This window comes from Melopsittacus undulatus, chromosome 1 (assembly GCF_012275295.1).
Source record: "Melopsittacus undulatus isolate bMelUnd1 chromosome 1, bMelUnd1.mat.Z, whole genome shotgun sequence".
Taxonomy (NCBI): domain Eukaryota; kingdom Metazoa; phylum Chordata; class Aves; order Psittaciformes; family Psittaculidae; genus Melopsittacus; species Melopsittacus undulatus.
In genome coordinates, this window is record NC_047527.1 from 97,630,211 (window position 1) to 97,657,136 (window position 26,926).

Consider the following 26,926-nt stretch of genomic DNA (forward strand, 5'->3'; position numbering starts at 1 on the left):
AACTTCTGGTTCTGATCTTTATTGCTGTTCAGGAAGGGGCCATCTTCGCATATGTCTGTTATAGTGATGTTCTGGTACTTAATGGTGCTGTAGCTTCGGTGCTGGCAGAGTGAAGGTCTTATTGCATGACCACGCTGTGGTCCATACAGTTTTGCTTCTGAATCATTTTCCCAAGCATGGAATGGAGGGGCCTGCTAAAGTGATTGTCTGATACTTAGTTTCCCCTCTTTTGTCAAGAGCTTCCAATACAATCTCTATTGTTGCCTGGTGTGGGCATCCCTCCAGCACCCACCCTTTCAGCTGCCCCGATGACAAGCTGTCATTGCAGCCTGTTGGCACAGCACCACTGCCTGTAATACAGTACATATTTCTCAATATGACAGCCCTAAATCCCTTGTGTGTAAATAAGATACATCAAAAAGCAAGAAAGACCATCCTTGCTGAATTACAGTATTTGCTTTTCTTCTGCAGCCACAATGAAGCCCTTTCTCTAAATATTTTCTTTTCCTGACTGGTTTCCATTATACTGGTGTCATCGTCATGTGAAGTTGGTTTAGCATTTCCCTAGTAACCTTTCATTCATACAATGTCTGTCATTCTCCTGGGGGACCCCAAACTGTAATTGGCTTTCTCTGCTAGGAGCTGATCATCCACTTGAACACAATGGGGTAGGATATGGATGTGTCACTAACAGCATCCATCTTACCTGAAATTAGAGCACAAAGGCAGTTGTGCTCATAATACCAGTGCTGCTTTAGTAGTGCTTGTGAAGTGTTCATAATAATATCATATTGCAGCCTGTTCATTAGTTAAGACCTGTTAATTATCCCAGTTAGGTGTGTGAGAGAAGTGAAAACCAAACAATGTTGCCAGCCAGTTCTCATGTCAGAATTAAACATATTTATGAAGCAGCCATGGAACTTTGCTGTTATCTGCTTTCCCCCTATTTCTTTAGCACTTGTGTGTATTTGCTGCTTTAACAGAAGGTTTTGTTGAGGTATCAGTTCTACTGATCATTTAAGAGTGGGATGAGCTTAGAGGATGCTTTTGCAGATACTGGGTGTTTAGAGACCCATTTGTTTTCTGTTGCACCAGGGTATAGCCCTGAATGTGTTCTCTTCAGGGTTGCTCAAAACAGCTGTAACTTCCTGCATATGCGCTTTTTCATTTGTTGGGTTGGTTTTTCACTGGGTGTTACGCTGATACTGACTGTCATGGGTTCAGCAGTAGCAGTCATTTTTCTCTTTCTTGGTAGCTGGTGCAGTGCTGTGTTTTGACTTTCAGGCTGAGAACGGTTGCTGATAGCAAGTATGTTTTGAGTTACTGCTCGTGTTTGGTTTGTTCAAGGCCTTTTCTGAGCTCATGCTCTGCCAGGGAGGAGGGGAGGCCGGGAGGAAGGAGAGACAGGACACCTGACCCAGGCTAGCCAAAGAGGTATTCCATACCATAGCACGTCAGGCCTAGGATGTAACCGGAAGAAACCTGGAAGGGCTGGAGCTCTCGGGGATGGAGGAGGTAACGGTCAGTGCTCGGTCGGGCAGGGTGGGGTGAGTTACGGGTCGGTGGCTGGTGAGGTGTTGTATTCTCTTCACTTGTTATTGGCTTTATCATTATTATTTGTGGTAGTAGTGTCAGTAGTGATTTGTGTTATGCCTTAGTTATTAAACTGTGCTTATCTTAATCCATGGGGGCTACATTCTTTGGATTCTCCTTCCTAACTCTCCGGGAGTCGGGGGAGCAAGAGGGGGAGCGAGTGAACGAACTGTGCAGATTTGGTTTTAAACCACGACACTGACTTTGTCTCAAGGTGCACTGTCAAATGCAGCAACTCTCACCTGAAGCTGACACCCACACTTTTTGGCCAGGACTTCCCAAGTTTTTTCTTCCTTTGTTTTACATTCCTTCCTATCACTGACACTCCTATTTTTAAGAAAAGCTAGGAGAAAAATAAATATACTTCTGTTTGTAAATTCTGCCAGGTTCGGAATGGTGAACGTGTTTCCTTAGTGCTGTTTAACTTTCAAGGCTCATCTTTACTGGCTGATATTGCTAGTTCAGTGCTTCTGTATCATTCAGTTGACCTCGCTTTTTCTATTTTCAGTTTCCACTATCTAATACACCTGTGATAACCAAATACTAGTAATATTCTGAGTTGGAAACACTCTTGAGTGAGTTCTAATTCTGGTTTTGACTGATTTTCCCTTCTCTGGCAGTGTTCAAGGCCAGGCTGGATGGGGCCTTGAGCAACCTGGTCTAGTGGAAGGTGTCCCTCCCCGTGGCAGGGGGTTGGAACTGGATGAGCTTCAAGATCCCTTCTAACCCAAACCAGTCTATAGTTCTGTGATTCTATGATCAGTAGGATTTTTAAATTATATAGGATTTGATCTGCAAATGTCCTGTCCTATAAAACATGAGATTGTTTATGTATTGTACAGCTCCACGCCTTTCAAATGTTAAGCTTGTAGTGCAAAGTTACAATGACCAGAACACTAAATATTCCAGTTCACCTTTTTATCCTTTCACCTGGCTTCTTCCAGGCTGCAAGTAGAAAAGCAGCATACAAGTTCAGTGATAGGGTCATACTTCAGGCTTCATGTATTGCTGTTTGTTTTACATGCAGTGAGTGTTTGACCAAATAGCACAACATGCATATGTGTGTGTGTGAGCATACAGGCAAGTGAGAGTGTAAATTACAGTTTTATGGGTTTGGTTTTTATAGACTGTGTCTTGATTGTTCTGGTCAGTCTGATCACTGATGGGGGTTGGTAATAAGATTCTAATGAGAGATCCCGTTAGTTGGCATTGCTGGCAAGGAGTAGCTCATCATCCTAGAAAGTGATGTTGCCTTAGAAACCAGTGCAAAGGACTGCACAGAAACGATTGTGTTAGATTAAAAAAAAAAAAAAAGAAGCAGAGGCATTAGAAGGGATAAGTAATAGCTTTGGGAGTGAAGCAAAAATAGAATCAGTAGGCTGATTCATCTGCTGAGGCTGGAAGCTTGCAGATTGGGTATTAATTCGTGACGTGTTGATGTAGTGATCTTCGCCTGCTCTGGGTATTGGCACTGTCTCAGCCTGGGCAGCCGTGTGTTACCTGGTAAAGCCCAGTGAAGCGGACAGGGATTCTTCCCCTTGGAAAATGCTTATGTTCAGAGAAACAGTATAAGCATCAAAATATATCTAAGCAGCTCAGATAAATTACTACAGATGTGTTTAATGTTGGTAATGAAATATGTGCTGTATGTGCTCAGCTTCCCTGACAGGCTTATTTGTGCCAACTGTACCTGAAAGAAAAAACAGGATTTAAAGATGGTAAGAGGGATATGAACAGGCAAAATAGAACCTTCCTGCCTGTGAAACAGGCTGCTATCTCACCACTGTAAGGTTCTGAGAACCTCGAGGTAGTGGGTGAATCTTTGCATCCAGAAGCTTGACCAGGGTCTGACTTGCAAGAGCTTGCAGCTCTTTCACTGTCATTGTCTGATCCATTCTCAAAAAAAGAAAAAAGGATGCTGGAGAGCCAAAAGGATTGTGAAACCCCAGGTTTGATATTTGAAGAGGATGAAATCTTCCTTGAAGTTGAACCAAGGGTAAAAGCAGTGGATGTGCTTCCTTTCAGGGGCCCAGCTCCTCTATAGCATTTGCCCTTCCTTATTTGAGCCGTCTTTCAAAATCTGTCCAACTCTTTGTTTTCTGAGCATCCTCCCACCCTTTTCAGCTTATCTTCATTGAGTAGTTTCTCTTAGAGTTCTTTAGAAAATGCAAGGTTTCTAAGAATCTGAAGGAAAAACTGGGACCAAAGCTCCAGTGTGAGGACTGCTGGTCATGTTTTGAGTGGTGATTTCTGGTCTTGCTGAAAGTGTAGTACAACCACTGTGGCATAGCTTCAGAAGCAGAATATTAGTAAATTTAAATTTAAAAAATGTGTTTTATAGAAAGTAGAGGCGAGGGCACTGAAACTGAGAATGAGTGTCTTTAAATGACATGTTGTGGGCAGGATGAAGCTGTCGAAAAGCTCTTGGAACATGAACTCTGCATTACCTCCATTAATGTCCTGAGAGATTTAATATTAGATGACTTTAGAGATTTTTCATAGCTAAACATTCTCTTGCTTCTGAGTATCCCAGGTATTAAATATGGTTCATTTCCTACATTAAAAAAGATTATTAAATAAAGGAGCAGTGGTGATTGTTACTGACTGTATATTGACATAATGAGTCAGACTTTTCTTCCCAGTGATGCAAATCTCCTCTGTGATACTGGGCTCTGAAGTACCAGCCCTAAATCAATGAGTGTTCTCTCTTATGTTATAAATGGTAGCTGTTAAAAAAAAAATCAAATAAAACCTTACTAGGTGGTTTCAAGTAGCTTTACAAACTTGCCCTGGCTCCTGGGGAAGTGCATTAAGTGATCTGTAATGGATTTACAGCAAAAATCTTGCTTTGGAATTGACCGAGCAATAAAAGAATAGCAGTAATTACATAGAATTAGATGTCTTCAAGATCTGCCATTTTGAGGAGAAGACTAAATACTTCTAGAGTGAGCAAGTGATTGCAAACATTAGTCCTACATCATTGCATGAGAAAATGAAAGCCTTGATCTAAGGTCCCATTTTTCACTAGCAAGACACCTATGAATATTTTAAAGTACAGAAAAATTGTTGAGGCCTTTTGAGAAGTGAAGCTTGTGGGTGGAACTATTCTGGTTAATTAGAGGGTGTCATGAAAGATTCATGAAACTTACAGTTCCTTAGTCATTGTTTTTAAATATAGCAGTGTCTTAAATCCAGAGCTTAAATACAAGTAGATAAATGTGTGGATTGTAACATTTCTCAGCAGCAGGTTAAATTCAGGGGGCGTAGTGTAGCTTGCAGTCTCTGGGTGTAAAAATACATTTATGCTCTGTTAAACTATAGCAGGGTGTCCTTTCACTGCATCAGCCTTAAGGACAAAATTTTTTCCTGGGCTGGGGTATGCTGATGTCCGTAATGGTTGATGGCTGTTAAAGTATTGTAACCCTGGTTCAGAGAAGAAAATTTGGCTTAGACAAGGATTAATCTATACCAGGCACTTAAGGAAAAAAAAGATGACTCTGTGGTTTGCTGCTTGTGCAGTGGTAGTAATGCAGAGACTGGTGGCTGAGTGGCTAAAGCAGTCTTCAGCCCTCTCTGGTACTTTAACCAAGGAAACAGTGTCCAGCTCAAGATCACAGTTAGAAAAGCCTTGTCAAAGCTGTTGGATCTGGAGGTTTCGCTGGATGGCTGATAGTGCACTGTATATATGTTGAGACTTGTTTTGAATAAATCAGTGCAAGATGTGAAATGCTAGGTGTAAATGAAGTGCAACAGAAAGAAATGCAGCTCAAAAATACAGTAAGATATATTCACATTAGGAAAATATAATTAAAAATAAAGTCTACAATATTTAGGACTACAGACCCCCTCCTGACCCATCCATTCCATTCCATTTCATCCTTTTCGGCTTTGTCCAATGGCTTATATAAGCAATACAGTTTCTGAGTTGTGAAATCCTCATTACAGCAGTGCTTGTGATCACTGTTGACTCCAAAAGAATATATTAAAATTCACTGAAAACAAAGCCCTTGTGCTGAAAGAGGTCATTCTGCTCTGTGCTGTTTGAGGCTGGGTTTGTTTTGGGGGTTTGTGCTTTGTTTTCACTTAAGGGGAGGAAAATTGCTGACCTCAGATCCTAAGTCTTCTTCGGAGGGAGGTTAATCAGCAGGCATTAGTAGTTATAAATGCACTGATCATAATACAGTTTGACAGAAAAAGGAGATGCCAATATTTCCCAAAATATGTAACAACCTAAGAGATGCTGCTCACAAAAATGTCATTTCCGTGAGATGAGCCAGAGGTGGGGATTTCTGTTACAGGAGTGTATTTATTCCTCTTCATTTTTTACAAAAGGATAAAACCTGACATTTCCATTTGAAGTAGTGGCTGAATCCAGTAAATGAAGGCGTGCAGCAGGCAGGGGGTGGGGAGGAAGGAGGTTTGTCATGAATACTGGGGGCATGGTGTGTCGTCACCGGCGCCAGCAGCCTGCAAGCTCAGCTCACTCCGAGCTGGTGTTACAGCCGCGGGAGGAAGCGAAGCACTCGGAAATGTCTCTCTCCAACAAGCAGCCCGCATCACTCTCTGAATACAGCCAGCTGTGTAAAGGCAAGAACACGGAAAGCTTCTCGGAAGCCTTCCACTGCATGGAGTCCCCGAAAGACTTCGGCAAAACTGAATTCGAATGGCAGAGGACTGAGGGGAAGCTGAATGAGATTGGCTTGAATGTGAACTCGGGACCCATTAAGGATGGGCTTGTTAAGAACGCCGGTTTCACCGATGAGGACAAGCTCTGCTTCTTTGAAGGAAAACTAGACAAAGAGCTAAAAATAGCTCAGAAAGACAAAAGAGAAATTGAGGTGCAAGGCAAAAAATATCAGGCAGCTGCAGGTCACCTTGAGAGCTGGTCTTTGATTTCGGAAACGTTTCCTTCTGCTGAAGGGAACTTTGCAAACCCTAAAACTACAGATTTTCATGTGGGACAGGCGGGAGCTGAAAAACCTGGTGCTGGGCTGGGTAAAAATGAAGCCATCACCGATCAGGAGAAAGCTGTCAGTAAGGCTGGAATGGAGAGCAAATGCCAGCCAGACCCAAACCTGCCCAGTGTGTCGGTGTCGGAGAGTGATCCCAGCAAATACATGAAGGAGCAGGAAATCAGTGTCTGGAATCCAAATTTCCATCCTATCCTGCCTAACGATTCGGGATCTAAAGAAGCAACCGTGAAGAAAGATGGAGCCCCCAGCTATTGTGTAATTGGGGTGGTTAATGACAACTATGTGCAGAGTGGATTTTCTTCTTCCTCAACAGTATCTAAGCCAGAACCTCCAACTACCACTGTAGAGCTTGCACAAGATGAGTCCAAAAGTAGTTACTTTAATAATACCACTGAAATGGAGGAAGAGATGGAAGACAAGCTGAGCTGTGCAGACGATGGCAATTTTCTGAACAGGGCTGCCCACCAAAGGAAGGCAATGAGGCGTGCAATGTCAGAGTCCTCTCACTTGTCCGTGCCCCTAACCCTTAACCTGGCCGATAAATACCCTGAGCCAGTGCTTAGAGAAGACGTCGCTACTGGTCTGCTCTCTCCTAATAGCAGCCTGACCCAGAGCTCGAGCCCCACAGCCAGAAAGCCGGGTGCTCCAATGAAAAGGTCAATGACCGTGTCAGAAGAGCAAACATCTGTCTGCAGCTTGGATGCCGAGCAGAGCCGTGCAGGGCTGCCCAGCCTGGTAGTGAAGGAGCATCAGGCCCTCCCGGCAGAGGAGCCGGCTGCCAAGAAGAGAGAGGAGTGGAACAGCAGCAGCAACTCAGTCAAGAAAGAGCTGGGCAGCCCGAGCTTGTATCACAGCAAGCTGGAGCAAATCCCTGAAATCAGCAGCCAGGACAAAGAGAGGGAGGAGGAGGTGACCGTGAAGAAGGAGAAGAGAAATGCTGCTGATGGAGCTGCTGGGCTTGAGTCTCCGAAAAGCAAATGCAATGAGATGGAATCCAGCAAAACTGCTATACTGGAAAGAAAAGAAATTGAGGTCAGCAATGTGCAGAGCTCTCCATCTCCCAAGCAAGGAGATTTACCACGTGATGGTATGTTGCTAATTTTTACCTCCCTGGAGAGTGAGCAGACAGTAGCTAGGAAGCACCTAAATGACTTTATAGGCTGCAGGCAGAGGGTGGGTGGCTCGGCACACCTGAAAAGACCAACATCGTTCATGTTCTGATAGTTAGAACAAAGGGTGTATTTTGGGATGAATGAAAATGGAGGGGAAATGTAAAAAAAATAACTGCCTGGCTGGTTCTGTTGCAGCACCAGCTATTAATTGCTTGCTGGGATCCTAAACCTAACACATTTTAAAATCTGTAGCATCCACAGCAGTCCACATAGGTCCTTCTTGCCACTCCCTCTTGCAAGCAAAGGTACCCTTCTGATTTGCAGGCTGTATTGGTAGATCAAGGGCGTTAACACGAGTTAAAACCTTTCAGTCTGCATCAAAAAGATCTGTGAATTGGGTTTTTCCATTAAGCTTTCAGCACCTTTTAGAATTTGTGTTTGAGGGAGCTAGCAAGAGTAAATGGGTAGAGCAATTCATGTAGTTAAGCTGTTCCTAATTGTTCCAGTGCTGAAATTCAAAGTGAAATTTCCCCATTACTTTTGGTGCCCTCTCTCCCAAAACCTCAGTTACAGCAGAGCCTTTCCCATTGCTAAGTGTCAATAGCAGCTTGTTTTATTTTGTAGTGTTTTGTTGTTTCGGTAGTGTTGTGATGTATGAGGTCAGGCTTCCCGGATTTAAAATCTGTGGGAAGAGTTGTTAATCTTTGTTCTCCAGCCTGGAACAACATCTCTGTCCCTCTTGCCAGCTCCAGTTAGCAATAAATCTGTCTCTTTTCTCCCAGATTTTGAGTGCGAGGATGGTCTGTGTGCTTTGTTTGTAGCCTGCTTTAATGAAAGCTTTGAATGGGAAGAGGAAAGAAAATGTGTCAGGGAATAAAGACAAAAGACTTGTGTGGGAATTTTTGCATCTGATGAATTGTTTTCTATCCAGCTGCTTTGCTGAACCTTTAGTGAACTAATATAAAACTTGAAATTGTAACACCCCAGTGTGAAAGGGGAGAGTGACAGGCAGGTGTGTAGAGGGATGCACCCTTCAGGTAGAGCTCCAAAAGAGGCTGTATTTGGGCTGAGAAGCTGAGCTCAGCAATGAGCAGGGAAAGGCAGTCTGTAACCAAGGTGGTGTGCTGCGATAACACTGGTTTTGCAGTGTGTTAGTGACACCCAATGGTCAGTCCATCGGCTCTTACCCCAGCTCATGCAGGGCTCTTGTCACCCATCCTTCCAGCTGTCAGTGATCACTTGCAACAGAACCATGTTCTGTGTTTAATTAGAGTCTTACTTTTCTAATAATTCCTCTAAAATGCTTCTATTTCCAAGACTCGTGGTCAGAGATCCGTGGAACAAGGTTTTGGCAATGCAAACCTCCCCTCTCCTAAGTGCTGATATGTCTTGCCTTCTTCCCTTTCTATGGTCTTGGTGTTACCTTGTTCCTCATGGTCTGCTTGGCATACAGACTTTAAAGAACTGTGCCAGTTTTGAGATGAGGTAGTGTCAGTTTTGGTGGCAGACATTGGGCCTTTAGAGCCTGAACAGAGATGTCAAGTCCTTTTGGGCAGGCAGGAGCCATCAGCTGTCCTGTTGATAGTCGCTGAAGAGGTGCAGTGAGCTCCTGGCTGCAAGTGCAGTGGAGGGAATGCCTGGAGATGTGTCTGCTTAAGTGCAAATAGGACCCATGCAGGTCTATGATTACCTGTGCTCAATTTTGTACTCAAACATGACATCAGTAAAAGTGATGTTGGCAAATGTGGAAGAGGAAAAGAAAAGGTACTGTATTTGGCTGTAAGACCAGGTTGGATGGGGTTTTGAGCAACCTGATCTAGTGGAAGGTGTCCTTGACCATGGCAGGTGGATTGAAATTGGATGATCTTTAAGGTGCCTTCCAACCCAAACCACTGTAGGATTCTATTATTCTATGATTTGTGGACACCTTTTGTGTCAGAATTTCTGTGGTGGTGGGGTTTGCAGACATGTGCTCTGCAACTGACATTTATTTGTAACAAGATAAACTAAGAAAGAGGTTAATATTTGGACAACTAGAAAATCAGGTTTGGCTAGGCCAGCAAATTTGGTCAAGCTCGAGATGTAATCATTTTAAAACACAGATACCTAGGGTCTTTAAATCAGAAAAAAAAACCCAAACATTTAAAACATAATCTAAAGTGGATTGACATGTTTTCCCCAAAGGGGCTGAGCATCAGGGATGTAAAGGTCACTGAAAGATACGAATGCTTGGAGTCATCTGGCTGGGTTGGTTTTTGCAGATGGCTAATTCATATTGCCAAGTGCTTTTTTATCAGCATCTAAGTCTAAAATTTTGCTCTCTCACAATCTTTATTTTAAAAGCTGGTTTATCATCCTTAGAACCGTACGAACATAGAATCAAGTAGGTTAGAAAAGACATTTAAGGTCAGGTCCATAGGTCTGGGTATGAATTGATATGGTAATAACTGGGACAAGAATATAGTTGTAACTCCTTTTTACTCTCTTCAAAATTGCCATCTGATTGGGTCAGGTTGGTTCTGTGATACTGTGTTGGTAAGAAATAAGCTCTGGTTTTATTCTCTCTTGGAAGAAATAGCAGTAGACTTAAATGTGCTCTTTGCTTGATATATATGTAGGTTAGAAAGAATTTTTGGAATGGAAAACAGACAAAAATTCCTCAGGTGTAGGATGCTTTCAAACTCTGTGACGAGCTTTTGCTTCCTCTCCCCTGTTAATAAGCAGAAGAGGCGGTTCTGCTAAAAGTAACTCAAGCACACAAGCAGCTTTGGCTGTAAGTATGGAACTGATTCTAAATCTGTCCTTTGCATTTTAGTCACAGTATAAATTACCCGTGCATATCCTTATCAACTTCCCCTGCTTCAGTCGTGGCATTTTCTGTGCAGGTCTCCAATCACAGGGCGATGTGTCCAAAAGGGGGCTTTTCCTCCTCTTTGTTAATTCCTCTATTTTTCTGCCTATTCTGTCTGCTCATTCAGAACTTAACAGTTAAGTTTGGGGGAGCAACTTTTGTCACTTGAACCTTTTTTTAAATCCTAAAAATTCATGAAAGGATTGTCCAACCTGATTCTAATTATTTGAATGACATCTCTCTCAATTTCTGCCAAAAGTAGGTTTTCTTGGTCCTGTCCACCCAGGGTTGTGGGCATTTTTTCTGAACACCTGCTACTCTGGGAGATGTTTTTATGTTAAGGTGCCCTATTTCTTCCTTGCAGGTAATTGGGTGTAACTATGATGGCACGTTTAGTTTAATTTTATTCTGAAAACTGTCCAAAAGGCACACCTGTTCAAATCTCTCACATCCGACAGATACTGTAAGTGAGGAGGTCCTGGCTGAAGATTAATCCTGATCAGAGCAGAGCTGCAGAACTCATTCTGGTCCCTTATTCCATCAGGAGTTGCTGCAGATCCTCGCCAAAACAAGCGATCACGCTGTTTCTTGCGCTGAAAATAGATTTGATTCATGTTCCCGTTGTGCATAAGCGGTGTGATTTATTGCACGTACCTAATATGTCCCCTCCAGTGGTATCCCTTAGATAAACGATGTCATTCACAACTGCCTTCACCTTCTGCCTTTTCTCATTTGCATGAATTTCATCCAACTTGAAACATTTTCTGCTCTGAAACATGAGGAAGTCCAGGCTCCACTGGACAGTGCTCAGCTGGGACCATCACCTCCCTGACCCTCGGCACTTCAGTGTATGCATCATGAAAATTGTCTTGGTTTTCTGACTCTTATTTAAGTCCATGAGCAAGATGTGCAATCTGCTGTAACTTCTGAATCTCCTGCAGGGTTTCTTTCAGCAGAACACTTTGTGGTTTAGGTAAATATAGAATCCAAGAGTTCTAACATGAGTATGTTAGATTGTGAGCCCTTCACAAAATCTTCGCTTGCGAAGCCGAGCCATCAGTCAATCAATCAATCGCCTCAGGTTTACACAGATTGAAGTTAATTATGGGATTAGGAAATACCAGCCCAGCTACCTCATAATAAACTGATACTACTTGTTCAGGTAATGTTAGTGGTGTGGGTGGTACCCTGCTAACAAGGTTCCTCGCCAAATGAAATCCGGCTTCTAATGCGTGTTTAAAATTGATGTTAAAAGTGGTGTAATCGTTGCATAAATAGGTGGGTTCCCTGTTCTCTAACACCCACTGTGCTTTTGCAAAAACTGACTGTTCAAGGGACATGGCCTTCAAAACAGTGGTTCACGGCAAACACCAGAGCTTACCTCTCCCCCTTTCTCTGGGGAGGGAGATGAGAAGAGCAAGGAGACGTGTAGGAACAGAAGATAGGTGGAGAGCAGTGCGTGCTGATCTTGTGCAGGGATGTTGTTTATGGCCGTGTGCTTCTCATCCCTGGAAACTCATGTTGCAAGCTTGAGGTGTCGAGGGTGGAAGGACTTAACGGGAATTTCTACTGGTGGATCTTCAAGGTATGCTAGATAGTCTGAATGTGTATAAAATGTCATGCTTTATGTCCAAGGCCATTGATATATCAGCTGATACAAGGATTAGGACTGCTCAGACCAGCTTCTGTGGGGCTAATTGTTGATATCAGATGATAGGAAAGAATTTGACATTGGATTAGTTGGATCATTGGTAATATCTTTATGCTTTAGTGTTCAGAGACAGGATTGTGATTGTAATTATTTTGCATTTTGAACAGTATGGCATAGCAGTTTTATGCCTTCAGATATAGAAAATACGCTGAATGTCACCTGGCTCAAGCAGTACTCAGGCTTATGCAGCCACCTGAAAATGCTCTGAGGCTTCATCAGTGTTCAGACCAGCCTTAGGAACAGACTTAAATAGGACTTCAGGCAGTGTTTCTTCCCTGCCCCCCCCACCGCAATAGCCATTCTAAGATGGCTTCAGTTAATGCTGTGGGTTTGCTCGTGGCTTTGGTTTGACTGGGAGGTGTGCTTGTGTGTCTTTCTTTGTCAGAGGCCTTGATGGAAAATAGAGCTTTTTGTTGTTTTTATGAATGAGCTTCTGCTTTTGTCAATGAAAAGGGGAAAGCTCATGAGTTTGCTAGCTCTTTTTATATCCAGCATCAAATTTTTAGCACAGTATTATAGCCAAGTGGAGTATGTTAATTAAATAGCTGTTTGATTTCAGTTCATGCCATGTTAGGTAAACATGGCAAGTAGTTTGGGTCATTCTAGAATAATAAGTTCTGATTTAGGATTTCCTTCCTGGATGACAAATAGAATCTGAACAAATCAGCCTAGGTTTACAAGATAGGGGCAAAGAGGACATATGTTTTATTTTCTAGTTCTTGATAAGTCAAAATGTACACACTGACTGAGTTGCATTTGGTGCTAAAAAGAAACCCTTGGCTATTCCGTATTTGTGTCAGGCAGGAGACATTTCATTTAGCCCTTTCTGGAGAGGGGAAAGCAGGTAAGGGCTGTGTTTCTGCTTAAACTGTGATTTATTGTATTTGTGAATACTTTTAAAAGAGCATTAAACAAAAAGGCATTCTCTGGTGATTTTTGTGATGAAGTAGTTCCTTCTGGGTGATGATGGATGAACGAGATTGAGCTTACGCTTCTGCAGCATTTCTGGCGAAAGAAGCATTTAACACTGTCTGGTTTTGTTTCTAAGGTTGTTTGTGTTTATAGAGGGAGAGTAAAGATGGTCATTGCCTCATTGCTTAATCTGTTTCTCTTAATGGATTTTCAGTTGATGATTGCAATCCCCATGAGAATTATGGAGCTGTTCCATTGAATAATGTTTTAGTTCAGCTTAGCCTGATAAATATCCCTTGCTAGGGATATGGAAGATGAGTGCCTGGCCTCATTCACAAGCACATTTGAATGCAGCTGCCAGTCTCCTTCCATTTTGAATCATGTAAATGAGCCTGGATCAGTGACTAGGGTCAACGCAGGTGAAATACAGACCCCATGCAGTGAGAACTAATACCTTGCTAATCAGGACAGGGAGGAGATGAGAGGACTGAAGTGATACAAGAAGGATGTGGAACTGTTGGAGCATGTCCAGAAGAGGCTACAAATATGCTCCAAGGGCTGGAGCACCTCTGCTATCGTGGCAGGCTGAGAGAGCTGGGCTTGTTCAGCCTGGAGAAGAGAAGGCTCCGGGGAGGCCTTAGGGAGCAGCTTCCAGTGCCTAAAGGGGCCAGTAAGAAAGCTGGAGAGAAGCTTTTGACAAAGGCTTGTAGAGAGAGGACAAGGGGGAATGGCTCTAAACTGACAGAGGGGAGATTGAGATGGGATCTGAGGAAGAAGTTCTTCCCTGTGAGGGTGGTGAGGCCCTGGCACAGATTGCCCAGAGAAGCTGTGGCTGCCCCATCCCTGGCAGTGTTCAAGGCCAGGTTGGATGGGGCTTGGAGCAACCTGATCTAGTGGAAGGTGTCCCTGCCTATGGCAGGGGGATGGAACTGGATGAGCTTTAAGATCCCTTCCAAACCAAATTATTCTATGATACAGTCTCAGTATCCAGTGAAATATTAATTTAGCTAGTCAATAAAGGGGAGAAAGGAAAACAAGATGTAACATTATTAAAAAGCTTCCTGATGTGCAGTATGTAGTTACTGCTGTCCTTTATCCTCACTTTAGCTTTCGCTTACTACCACACCAGAAAACAAGAGATGCTTGCTTTTGGCCTTTTGAGATGAGCCTAAGATACGTTATAGTAGAGTCTTCACCTGCTCCTTTTGACATGGAGAATGAATTTTTGGAAATGCTTATTCTTGCATAAGGTGCTGCATGATACTTGAGAAGCACATATTCATAAGCTTTTATTCTGAGTTCACTGATTTATAAAACAACACAATACTGTGGATTAAGCTTAAAAAGGTACTCACAGGTATGTTTCTGTAAGTGCCTTTTCCTAATTTTACTACTTCAGGGAAGGAATAGCGAACAGTAAAGCTTTTCAGATTTAGTGCCTGTTTTTTCACACACAGTAACAGCTTTCATGAGAGCTGTTCCAACAAAATGGATAGTGAAGGGATCTGAAAGACTGAAGGTCTGTGTTTGCTCTCCTCCCGGGTTCCAGCTCAGCGACACCTTGCACGAGCTGTAACCCTGATGGGTTTGTTTCTCTCAGACGAGGAGCAATAATGCCAGTGTTGTAAGGATGTTATAGGATGTGAATGTCATAAGGATGCTTTTGTGTGGCTTTACTTCAGCAAATGGAATACTTGGAGGTCAGAAAGGGAGAACAAACTGGGATAAAATATATCCGTTTATACATCTGTACTTGCCTTCTGAATACAGTGGGTAAATCTGCATGTTGTCCTCTGCCTCAAAAAGGTTGTAATTGAATTAAAAGAATGATAAATAAAGGCATCATTATTAGAGAAGTTCATCTGGGGAATGGCCAGATGAACCAAGACTCTTTAGCTTTGAAGAGAGAGGACTCGGAGAGGGAGATGGATGTGATTACTGTCTACAAAGTCGTCAATGACATGAAAGTTGTGCAAGAGAAGACTATTCAGTTTTTCCGGTATTGGAATATGGGTCATCAAATTAAAATAGCAGCAGCAGATGAGAGCAGACGATGCTGGGTGACCTGTGAGCAATTTACAGTGAAGCTGTAAAACATGTTGTGCCAGGAATTTGTGAATTGTGATTCCTCCTCCATTCCTTCCTCCCCCCCCCCAGGAGACTAATCAAATGTGGTAGGAGAAGCCCCAGTATATGGAATTTTCATCCTCGGAGGTGCTTAGAGTACGGTTGAAAAAACCCCAAACAATCTGATATAATTTAAGTTGGGGATTGGGTTAAATGACCTCCAGACAGCCCTTCAACCTACATTGTTCTGCTGTTCTAATGTTAAATGATTACATTTTATGAAATAATTTAATTTTTAATCATTTAATCATTTAAATAATTTTTAATAATTTTAATTAAATGATTTATTAATTTATTCATTAAATTAATAAATTTTAAATCATTTAACATCTAATGTTAAATGATTACATTTCACAAGCTGTCAGATGGTCCCTAGGTTGCAAGTCACAGGATGGTGAGATAATGATTTTGAGAGGAGAGTGGGGTGGGTTTTTTTCTCCTTATGTTTAAGAAATCTATATGTAGTTACTCGTAATCGGGACTTGGCTTCAAGAAGCCATATGATTAATGGTGTACAATGTGGGCATCCTTCACTGTGTAGCTGTAATACAGTCACATAGACTGGAGCAGAGCTCTGGAGGGCTCTGGTTTAACCCCCAACTCAAACCCATCTGTAAGTAAATCAGGTTCCTCTTGGGTCATGTGTGTTCCTTCCTGTCTGAATGTCTCCGTGGATGGAAATCCCTAAATCTCTTTGGGACTCTTCCCATGTTTAACCTGTCTCACGCTGAGGAAGTTTTTCCTAGTATTTGGAAATTACACTGGCCATGACTTTAGGCAGCCTGATCTGCTGGGACATGCTTTGAGTAGCAGGTTGGGTTGGTGACCTCCAAGGTCCCCTCAAGCCCTTCATTGCTCTGTGATCCCATGTCACTTGACCACTTTGGTATATCCATGCAGGCAGGTTGCTGGATTCTCACGATAACCCTGCACAATAGGTATAATTGCATTTTGAGTAATGTGTTCACTGGTAAAAGCATGAAACATTATCTTAATTTTCAATATTTACAGGGTTTGCTGTCTTGTTTTTTACGTCTGTTAGAGGTGGTTCAGCCCTTGGAACGTTTTTGTAGCCTCTTCTGAACTCGCTCCAACAGCTCCCTTCTTATGTTGAGGGGCCCCAGAGCTGGATGCAGGACTACAGGGGAGCCTCACCAGAGCTTTTGTTGTTTCCTATTGCCCAGCTGTTCTGTTTCAAACAGACTTCAGCAGCTTTTTCTCACTTTCAAGGAAGAGCCCCACTTACCATCAGCAAAACTCCGTCAAAACACTGAGTTTTGTTTGTCTCGTTCCTTGGTCTTTTTCAAAAGATACCTGCAGTTTTCAGACAGCAGAGCTTAAAATCAACCAAACTCTCTGACCTCATTTTTATTCATTTCGAAGGAGATTCTGGACATCCTTGTGATATGAAAGGGAAATGCTCCCTTACCTTCTAATGAACAAAACTCTCCCTAGAGGAAGGATGACCAGAGGAAAAGCTTTGACATCAAAGCTTTTGGTTTAGTGGATGAAAGTTTTCTGTGGATGCGATGGAATGGGTTGGGTCTGAAGGAGTAGTTGTAAGTTGGGCTTGAAGGTTCCTTAGAAAGTTGTTCTGTTGGGCTGTGTTGGTGCTGTGTGGGAAGCTTTGGAGAGAGACTCACTCTTCAAATATGGAAGTTGGTTTTTTTAAAAGAAATAATAGTTATTTAAACATTAATTTTGATCCTTCATATGGTTGATAAGGTAGTTATTCTACAGTTTGTTCTTTTGGGGCAAGAGGTATTCTTAAAACTATTGCACCATTTACTTTGGTTGCTTTATATCACATTATGTTTCTTTTAATGGTAACTTGCCTGTTGCTAGTAACCACTGAGAGAGTGGCAGCATGTAAGAGGTTAAGGCTAAAATATGTGAAGAGCCTCCTCAGACACCAGGGTTCTTGTGTAAATAACTTGTTATGAGTGGCTGCTAATACCTACAAATCAGAATGAATTGCCTTTCAGGAGAACATGCCTATACCATGGCTGCGGGGATGGCCCCACATGCTTTATTTGCATCATGGTGTTTAAACTTGGCTGTTGGGGGCAAAATTACGAATTTCCTCATTAGTGTTTTTCTTTTTTGTCTCACTCTGCTTGTGCAAGGCAAATGTAAGTTACATTTTCCGTAACTTTTAAGATGCATAGGAAGAATGTTGTTCCCTTTATCACAAGAAGCTGAAGCTTATTTCTTTTTGAGTGTCACCTTTGGCACACATAATCTCATTTTTACTGTTTATCTTGAAAAATCACCACTGCTTATTATTAGGACTCTTGTTCCTTTGGACATCAGTTTTATCTGAGCACCATGTGGGCTTGTTTGCTAGGTCCTTCCTCCAGCAATGGCAAATACCTAGTTTCTGCTGACAAATTTACTTTAAAAATACGCTTTTTTTGACGACTTGGTTCTTGTGTGCCTTTACCAAACGTAGTTTCAGTGCTGGGGCTTCTGTGAGTGGTCTTGCCTTTCTGTTACTACAGCTTGGCAACTGCCATTGAGGAGGGCTTGGTTGGCCAACCTAGCACCACAGGGGTGAGTGCACAGGCACAGCTATGTGGAATCAGTAGAGGGCCAAGTAACTAAATGTTAAGTAACAAAGACTGGTTTCCACCACCTACAGTTTTTGTAGGTCTTGGTTTGTTCAGCTCCACCTGCACAGGAACCTGGAGGAGGTGGCTTGAAGGCAGCTAATGCTGGGTATGGTATTGATGCAGCCTGGGAAGTACTGGGAGATGGCTACTGAGTGTGGGCAGGGTGGGGAATCACCTCAGGCTTCAGCCAGCAAGGAGGCTTAAGCTGTGGAGTGGGGTTTTTCAGTGAATTTCACTGGATTGGAGCAGATCTTTATATAAGAAGGCACTTGTCTGACAGCAAACCTGCACCCAGCAGTGTCAGACTCCTCTGACAGATGAGAACTTGGTCAAGGAAAACACTGCCATTATCTCTGCTATACAGGATAGTTGTCATTAGTGTTTTTCTCAGAACTAGCCTGTTTTGTCTAAAATTGTCTAGAGACAGATAGGTTTTATAAATGTGAAGTAACAGAAGCTCACTGTCTGTGAGAAGTGCTGGGCTGCCCAAGGGAGTCCTTCCTCACTCACAGCACATCTGGAATCCTGACCATCATCTGCTGGCTGGAGTGGATTTGAAAGATGCTTGGTATTGCTGTTAAAGGAGACATAACCACTAACTATCAAGTTTCTCTTTCATAAATGATGTCTGTAAAACCTCAGACAAAATTCTGGAGTTTGTGGTTTATGGATTTAGTTATTACTGGGGAGTCATTTGTTTGGTGTGCTTAAGATATGAGTAACTTCTTCCAGTCCTCTTAGAAGTCATGAAGCAGTAATGCCTCACAACACTGTGAGCTGACATGTACAAAACAAGTTTGATTTCCACTATTAAGAACATACTTGATGGGTAATGAATGGTAAGCTGCGGATGAGGATGGGTGTACCAGGCAACACAGTGCAGCAGGGAGAAAGAACCTGATCCACAGGTCTTTGAGTTTATCCATGGAAAATGCCAGATTGGAATGTCCTTCCTCTCTCCTTCAAGCCCTTTTCCCCTGGGAGTCATTCAATTCCAAGTGCTGACTCAGCTGAGCTGAATTTTCTCCATCAGCGAACACCATGAGGAGCAGGAGCAGGGCAGCTGGAGGAGGAGTTCTGTTCCAGGCAGAGCAGCAACCCCTGCTAGAGCTCCCAACAAAACATCTTTGAAATCTCTTTCAGAGGTTTGTCAGCACGCTTGGAGAAACAAACAAACAAACAAACTGAAAAGTCTCTTAAATAAATCTTGCAGACTAATGAACAAATTTGATGAAGATTTGGCAGCTGTTCCTAATATTCTCTGTAACTCGGAAGTCTTCCCAGGCAGGTCTCTGCTCTGTATAGGAGACAGTGCCCTCATAATTAAACAATGAATGAAAGCAAATGTACTGATGAGCACATTGGGTTGTTATTCACGTTGAGGAAGCACAAAACAAAATTATTCCTCTGCAATCCCTTTGGGTTGTGCTCAGGGTTGTGTACCCTGGGTGCATCAGAGGCCATGAGAGGTGAAACCTGAATTATGGTCCTGTGGCCCCTGGAGTAGGAAAGCTCCCACCCAGGTCCCCTGGGTTGATCACTATTATTATTTACAGATACAGATTGCTTAACCTGTATGCGTGCTCTCCTGCAGTGTAGCTCCATCAGCTTGCTCGTGCTACATTTCTGGTTTTCATTTAAAAAAAACTAAAATTGTTTTGTAGAACCTTTATGTACTCTGATAGTTTTGGGTGTTGAAGTTATTCACTTTGAGTTTCTTCTATAGTAGGCAGTACTTAATTAAGTAACATGAATCATAGAGCCCTGGAATGGCTTGGGTTGGAAGGGATCTTAAAACTCATGCAGCTCCAACCTCATGCCACAGGCAGGGACACCTTCCACTAGACCAGGTTGCTCCAAGCCCCATCCAACCTGGCCTTGAACACTGCCAGGGATGGGGCAGCCACAGCTTCTCTGGGCAACCTGTGCCAAGGCCTCACCACCCTCACAGGGAAGAACTTCTTCCTCAGATCTAATCGCAATCTCTCCCCTCTGTCAGTTTAAAGCCATTCCCCCTTGTCCTGTCCCTACAGGCCTTTGCCAAAAGCCCTCTCCAGCTTTCTTATGAACCCCTTTAGGCACTGGAAACTGCTCTAAGGTCTCCCTGAAACCTTCTCCAGGCTGAACAAGCCCAGCTCTCTCTGCCTGCCTCCATAGCAGTGGGATTGCTCTGACCCACATGCAGGACCTTGCATGGGGCCTTGTTGAACTTCATGAGTTTCACACTGTCCTGCCTCTCCAGCCTGTCCAGGTCCCTCTGGATGGTATTCCTTCCCTCCAGCATGTCGGCCACACCACACAGCTTGGTGGTGAAATGACATTAAATTCTTGTTGTCTTTAGTTCATAAGCATGGAAGCTGCTGGAGTTTAAGTCCTGAAATTTTGGAAGCTGAGTTTTTTTGGGGGGCCACCTCAGGCTTACTGAGCAGACAGATTCACGTTGCTGCATGGGTACTGTGTGATACCGGCATCAAGTGAAAGGTTTAATGTTGCTGCTGAATTAGCTGAAAAAACAACAGGCAGGACAAGAAGGGTAACTTCCAATGGATGGAAAGTCACCTTGATGTCTGAGAGATTGCAGACTGGCAAGATTCAAAATAAAGCCAGTTTGCGGGAGCAGAGAACAGTGAACAGAGAACAGAGACAGTTCTTCAGAGGCAGGAACCATCAGCAACAATTGCTCTTTCTGGTATTGCTGTAGATAAATCATGCAATTTAAATGAGGGGGAATAAAAAGGTTTATTGAAATGCAGTGGAGAAAACTGGTACAGAGGACCAAATATAGATTAGCTACAGAAAAATGGGCTTTCCAGGTGAATGTGACTGATTCTTCAGAATTTGACACTAAAACCAGTGTCTGGACAGTCTTTTTTTGTATGCACAGGATACTATGTTGCCAGACAATATGACTTGGAAGCTAAATCACTAGGAAGAGGTTATTGCAATGGGAAAAAAGGATTCTAAACTTGTCCTGGAGTCAGAAAAAGAAATAACAAGAAGAAAACCATCCTGCTGTTGAGCATCGCTGGGGCAGGCAGAGGGCATGGTTTTATTTTATTCTGCTTGTTTCGACTGGGCATTTGTACCAGAATTGAACTGTCCTCTGAGATGCTCCCTTCAAGGCTGATGAGCAAGAAAATGTGCATTATGAATAGTAATGTTCAAAAGACGTGGAGAACAACCTTTTTACTGTTGGAATTTTTACACTATTGTCTCGTGGGCCCTTACTGTGCGCTGCAGCATTATAATCTGTTGTGTTGTTATAAAAAGAAACATCCAACACAGATAAGGCTTTATTTTAATCCCAAGATGACAAGAGATAGATTTGTGATGGGTTATTTGCACCATATCTGTCATAAAATTCAGATGCCACTGGAAATGCTGCAGGAGGCAGCTCATAGCAGTGCCAGCTGTACAGCAACACCACTGAGAATTAGTGTTTTAAAAGCTATTTATAGGGAAATTGTCTCTTGCCTGTCTCATGGCACAAAGCAGTGTGGCAGTTCTACTGCAAGATTTATAAGATTTAGGGAGAAAACTTGGTGAAGCTGCTACTGAATTAATGTTTTGTTACATGGTTGTTTTGGAAGGCAGTAGTTATCTTTCTGCTTGTGTCTGGACGATGTTTTTGTAAAAGGAGCTGAGGAAGTCTTTGTGGCTATTGTGTTAGGAGAATCGCATCTCGATGGCCTCCTCTGGACTCGCTCCAACAGCTACATGTACTTATGTTGGGATTGCAGGGGAGGCTTCATAAGAGCAGAGTAGAAGGGGAGAGTCCCCTCCCTCAACCTGCTGGTCACGCCACTGGTGATGCAACCCAGGACACGGTTGGTTTCTGGGCTGCAAGCACACACTGCTGGGTTATGGGGAACTTCTTATGGACCAGCACCCTGAAGTCCTTCTCCTCAGGCCTGCTCTCAATTCAGTGTGTGTGTTCTCTGTCCCCGCTCAGCATGACAGCCTCTGGTGTCACTGACAAAAATGAACAATCACTGTGAAAACCTGACAAACCTTGTGCCTGAATGTAAGCTTTGCTCTCTGAAACACCGCATACAGCAGCATAACACAGTGGTTTCCACACTAACAAGGGTCAGTATGATCCACACTTGTGGTCCTTTCCTGTGTGACCTTTCCTGTTAGCAGTCAGACTCCCTCTGGCTGCTGGGTAATTCACTCTGCTCATGGAGAGCTGCAATGCAGGGACAGAAGAAAGGACAAGAAGAAAAAGCCATAGCAGTAGGGAGAGCTTGAAAACAGTGCCCTAAATCAGAATAAGACATAGTGTAAAACCTGGAGGAGTTCAGAACTTCACCATTAGTTTTCCAACAATTTATTTTAATAACTTGAAAGCTGGGAAAGTTTGCTATTCTAATAAAACCAGAAGTTTCCTTCATCTGCTGTCGTTTCTTACTGGAATATGCGAAATTGGATGCTAATGGTATGTGGATGAACCTAACCTGTTACAGGGAAAATCTTTCTTCCTGTAGGTATTCTGGTTTGGGGAAAATTTTCCAGAAACAGCCAACCTGTACCTGTCTCAGGTCTGTCTCCTCCTGCTACTGTCTTGAATAACAGCAAACTAAAAAAAATATCACGGTAAAAAAAAGAAAAAGGCTCAAACTTACAAAGTCTTCTTTCCTTTATTTTTCCCCATCCCCAGCAAAACTAGAAGAGGCTAAACCAGTTGAAGCTGTGACAGGGAACGATATCACAGCACCTCCCAACAAAGAGCTTCCTCCCAGCCCTGAGAAGAAGACAAAGGTAGGTCTTGTTTCACATTCAACATCTTAATTTCCATGGCTTTTATTTTTGCTGGCTTTTCTGCTTCTTAAGCTGCGGCAACATGAGTTCTGTTTTCTGAGCTGCCATTTGCTAACTGTTTTCCTGGAACAAAGACATCCAGTTATGAAGTTGCAAACAACTCAGCCTGTAGCAAATGTGACTGAGAGGGGATTTAGTAAATGTGTGGTAAGCTTTGTTTAAATTAATGCTTTGGTTGGTATCGGTGGTGTAGAAGTAGTAAACACGTATGTCAACACTTCTGCTACACTGGTCTTCTCCTAGTTGTTTACAACACATTTATTTGCATTACAATTAGCATGCAGAGATGCTGCTCAGGATCTGATGTTCTCTTATTTTAGGGCTGTTTATGAAACATGAGTAATACCTGCTTGCAGCATTCAGCAAAATGAATCCCAGATTCTTAGAGCGCTGTTAGGGGGAAAGGGTTCGGGTCCCCTCAAAGGCAGCGGGTGTTTGACCACTAGAGTTGATCAGATGAGGATTTAGAGCTTGCAATCCCTGTGTGCATGTAATTGGAAAGCAGTGTCCTGTGTATTGCACGTAGGACTAGATGCCAGAACAACCGATTACTAATCCCAGCTTTACCAGTGATTCCTTCTGTTGCTTTAGATGTTGCTGAAATAAATCCTGTTCGCTTTGAATTGAATGGCAAAGCCTCCCCAGGCCCTGAAGGCAGCCTCTTATGCTGCTTCATTTGGTCTTTGTTACGCTCAGAAAACAGAAAGCTAAACTTTTTTTTGTTGTTGTTTCATTTAAAATTTCTTTTTTATGTTCTTGCAGCTCAATGTTTTGGTTTACAATGCACTTTTTTTGTTGTATTTTTTGTTTGTCTTTATACTGGATTTTGCTTTTTGATAAAACATAAAGCCTGCCATATCCACGTCATCTACAAAGCCTGCAGCAACGAAAGCCAGGCCCCTGTCCGCTACCAGCCCCAAGCGGCCACTCTCTGCCTCGCCTGGCCTAAACAAAAAACCCACGAGCCCTGCTGCAGGTCCTACTTCAGCCACTACTACTAAACGCCCAGCCACCAGCACTACACGTCCCTCAACCCTAGCTCCAAAAGAGACTAAACCAAAGGTAAGAAACTACTTGCTTTTGTGTGGGAGCTCCGAGAACTTATTTTCATGTTAAATTACCAGTTGTCTTACCAAAGAGTCAAAACATAATTGGAGTGCTGATCATTGGAGGATAGATCAGGGATGTGATTCATGGCATTATGAAAGCCTCACTGTTATTAGTATCAGCTTCCATTAACCCACTTATGGCATCAGGTCCCAAGCATTTAATTGAGCTTTAAGGTCCCTTCCAACCCAGTCTACTCTGTGATTTTGTGATTTTTACCCATTACTGAAAGAGGAGGGTTTTTTAAATACAGATACACTACAAAGATAGGATAACTCTTAAATCCAGACAAGAGCATGAGAAAACTGAATGGAGAGCTTTGGTATTATTATTGAGGGGGAAAAAACAGTTTGAACATTTCAGTATTTCCCCCTTATTGTCTCTTTATGATGTCTAGTCATTATAAGAGCTGTACAAAGATAACTGCTAATACACTTACGTGCTTAGGAAATACTGGAGATTTGTAATTCTCCAATAACAGCAGATTTTTGGACGGTTCTGCAGTGTTGCATCTTAAAGCTAATGTAGCTTACTCTTTAACATGTAATATTAAGAACAGGAAATGTCCCTTGAATATTCCCCACTTAAACGTGCAATATTGTAAAGAAAAATAATTCCATTTGCAAGGGAATGTTAAAATGTTTCAGAAGCTTTCAGTTGACGTTTACATGCTCTAGCATTTCTGCTAGACTTTAAAGCTTTTGAGTGTCTTCTAAAACTAAATAAATGAAAATAACAAAAAGAGTATGAAAGCACAGGCATAAATCTGCACTTTTTCTGTGAACCAGTGTCTTTGATTTTAAGTTTTTGCAGGATTTTGAATCCCTTTTTGATGAAGTCAAAATCTCATCTCATTTGGTTTTGTACATTAACTCAGTATTTTAATACTTCAAAGATCAGTCAGTTTACAAACCGGTGACTTTCCAGGGACAGACTTTCGAAAGAGTTTTCCAGCTGAGGAATGAACCACAGACACTTAATTTGTACGTTCACAGTGTTTTAGTGAATGCCTCCTTTGCTTAGGAAGCATTTCCACTCACGAAGGAAAGAAATCTCTCTCAAAAGTATTGCTAAGAGGACTGATCTTTTCCATTTTTTTTCTGAAAACAGAGCCTTGTTCACATCTGTAAACAGTCTCCAGACATTAATTCTGAAATTATGGGAATTCTGACACTCAGCAGGGTTTGTGCTCTGTGACCTGCACTGAATATAGTCACTTCTGCATGCTTCAATTATATTTTTTTATCTGCATTGTACTGTTCCAGCAGCATCTAGCTTATGCATTGAAGAATTTAAACAATTTCAATTTATTTCAGTCTTTTTTGTTAGCAAACACTTTGAAGAGACTGTCAGTGAAATACTGCCTTCAATGTAGCCTGTTTGTTTTCAGGTTGCAGATGCGAAGACCACAGATAAGCCGACCTCACTTTCAAAGCCTCCGACAACTGCCACTTCTAAAACTACTGTTAGGAGCAGCCCTGTTACTCCTAAGACAACAGCAGCATCACCAGTTGCTGCAACTGCTGCTGCGAAAAATAATGCTACTTCTCCACCGAAGAGGCCAACATGTAAGTATTGTCTTGCTTTTTCTTTGAGGGATCTTTCTTCTAACCAGCTGCAGGTTTCTGTTTGAGTAGCACTGTTAGTTCACTCTATGGTGTCTTTCTCACATATTCCAGGGTGCTAACTCCTTTTTCCTGTGTTTAGGACATCCCATGGCCTCATCAGTCTATTAAATTTAGTCTTCTGGTAAACAAGCTTGTGATCTTCAGGTTCAAAAGGAGGAAAAAGAAAAAAAAAACCCAACCTTGAGATGTAGCCTGGCCTGCCTGTCAGGAGTTGACCTGAAACTCAGTGATAGCTGAAACTTCAATCCTTTTAATACAACACAAGACAAGATCCTGTACCAAGGCACAGAAAGCATAGGTCAGATATTTTTTTCCTCTTCAGAGCCTCCTTTTCCAAAACCAAATCTGAGTGACCTTCAAGGGCAACTTAGACCAGCTCTGTGTGATTCAGGGTTAATGCAATTATTGAGTGGGATTGATTAAAGAAAAAGGATGCTATTACCTGTAAATTTTGCCATAGCAACAGTTAGAATAAGCACTAAAACCAATTTAAAACTTGGGGAAAGGAAATCTCCAGAAGAAAACTTGAAGTACTCAAGCTAGTGCATCTGAGGAACAAATAAGGTTATACAGAAGTGGAGGTTTTTTACTAGTACACAAAGAATTTGGAGCTGAAATCACAGTCAGCTTTATCAGAAAACTGTATCCCACCCCAAAAGAGAGAACTTCCCATGAGTTGAACACAGTCAATGTGAAACATCAGCAGCATAGTAGCATCTTGAAAATGAAGTTTTCACTGGAGCTTGAGAGATTTAACATCAGATTAAGATATAGTTAAATAATCTCAAGTCTTTTCCAATGACTAGTCCTCATTGGCAGAATTTGCCAGCAAACGTGTAAAACTAGTAATATGTATTGCTGTTTTGTTCTATGAGTCCCAAAGCAGGAATTTCGTAATCCATCTTTCCCAAAAGAATAGTAATGTTTTAACTGTGTTGGAATGTATCAGGCTAGATGTACATTGCATACATTGTGCTTTAGGGGAAGATATAATTAATCAAGTGTGGAGGAAGTGTTGCACCTTCCAAAAGCCATGGATCTTCACTCATCCTGTGGACATCCTCATAAAATACATTGTGTGGTCTTTTAGGCAAACTGTAGCACAGAATGCTTAATATGTTTTAATGAGTTAGGTTAATTTTCCTTCCAAAATTGAGGCGCAAACAAAGAAGCATTTTCTAATGACATTCGAAAAGAGATGGAGTCAATGATGCAGAGAGGCAGGAAGGATATTCCAAGTGGCAAGATGTACAGATGAAGAGGCTTCTGCACCAGCAAGGGTGGTGGAACGTTTCCAGAGTACAGTGAGAACTGGGTAGGCGAGGGAGAGATGAGGTCAGCTGGAGAAACTCTGTCAGGAGCTAAAGCTGCTTTGTCTGAATCTGGAAACACAAAGGAGTCATGAATGGTAAAAGAAGGGAGCCTTATTTTAGAGGAGGAGAAAGCAGTGGTGTGACAGAGGGTGAACAGTGTTGGGGT

General features: G+C 42.4%; 1 protein-coding gene across 6 annotated transcripts in view; it reads left to right on the forward strand.

Moving 5' to 3' along the window:
• MAP4 (microtubule associated protein 4) overlaps nt 1-26,926 on the forward strand; it is a 170,245-nt gene that overhangs the window by 121,640 nt on the left and 21,679 nt on the right. For all 6 annotated transcript variants that reach the window (XM_034062834.1, XM_034062839.1, XM_034062844.1 and 3 more), the window contains 3 exons: nt 22,552-22,652; nt 23,562-23,774; nt 25,210-25,387. In XM_034062834.1, the coding sequence (XP_033918725.1) occupies nt 22,552-22,652; nt 23,562-23,774; nt 25,210-25,387 (492 nt within the window). The remainder of the gene's footprint in view (nt 1-22,551; nt 22,653-23,561; nt 23,775-25,209; nt 25,388-26,926) is intronic.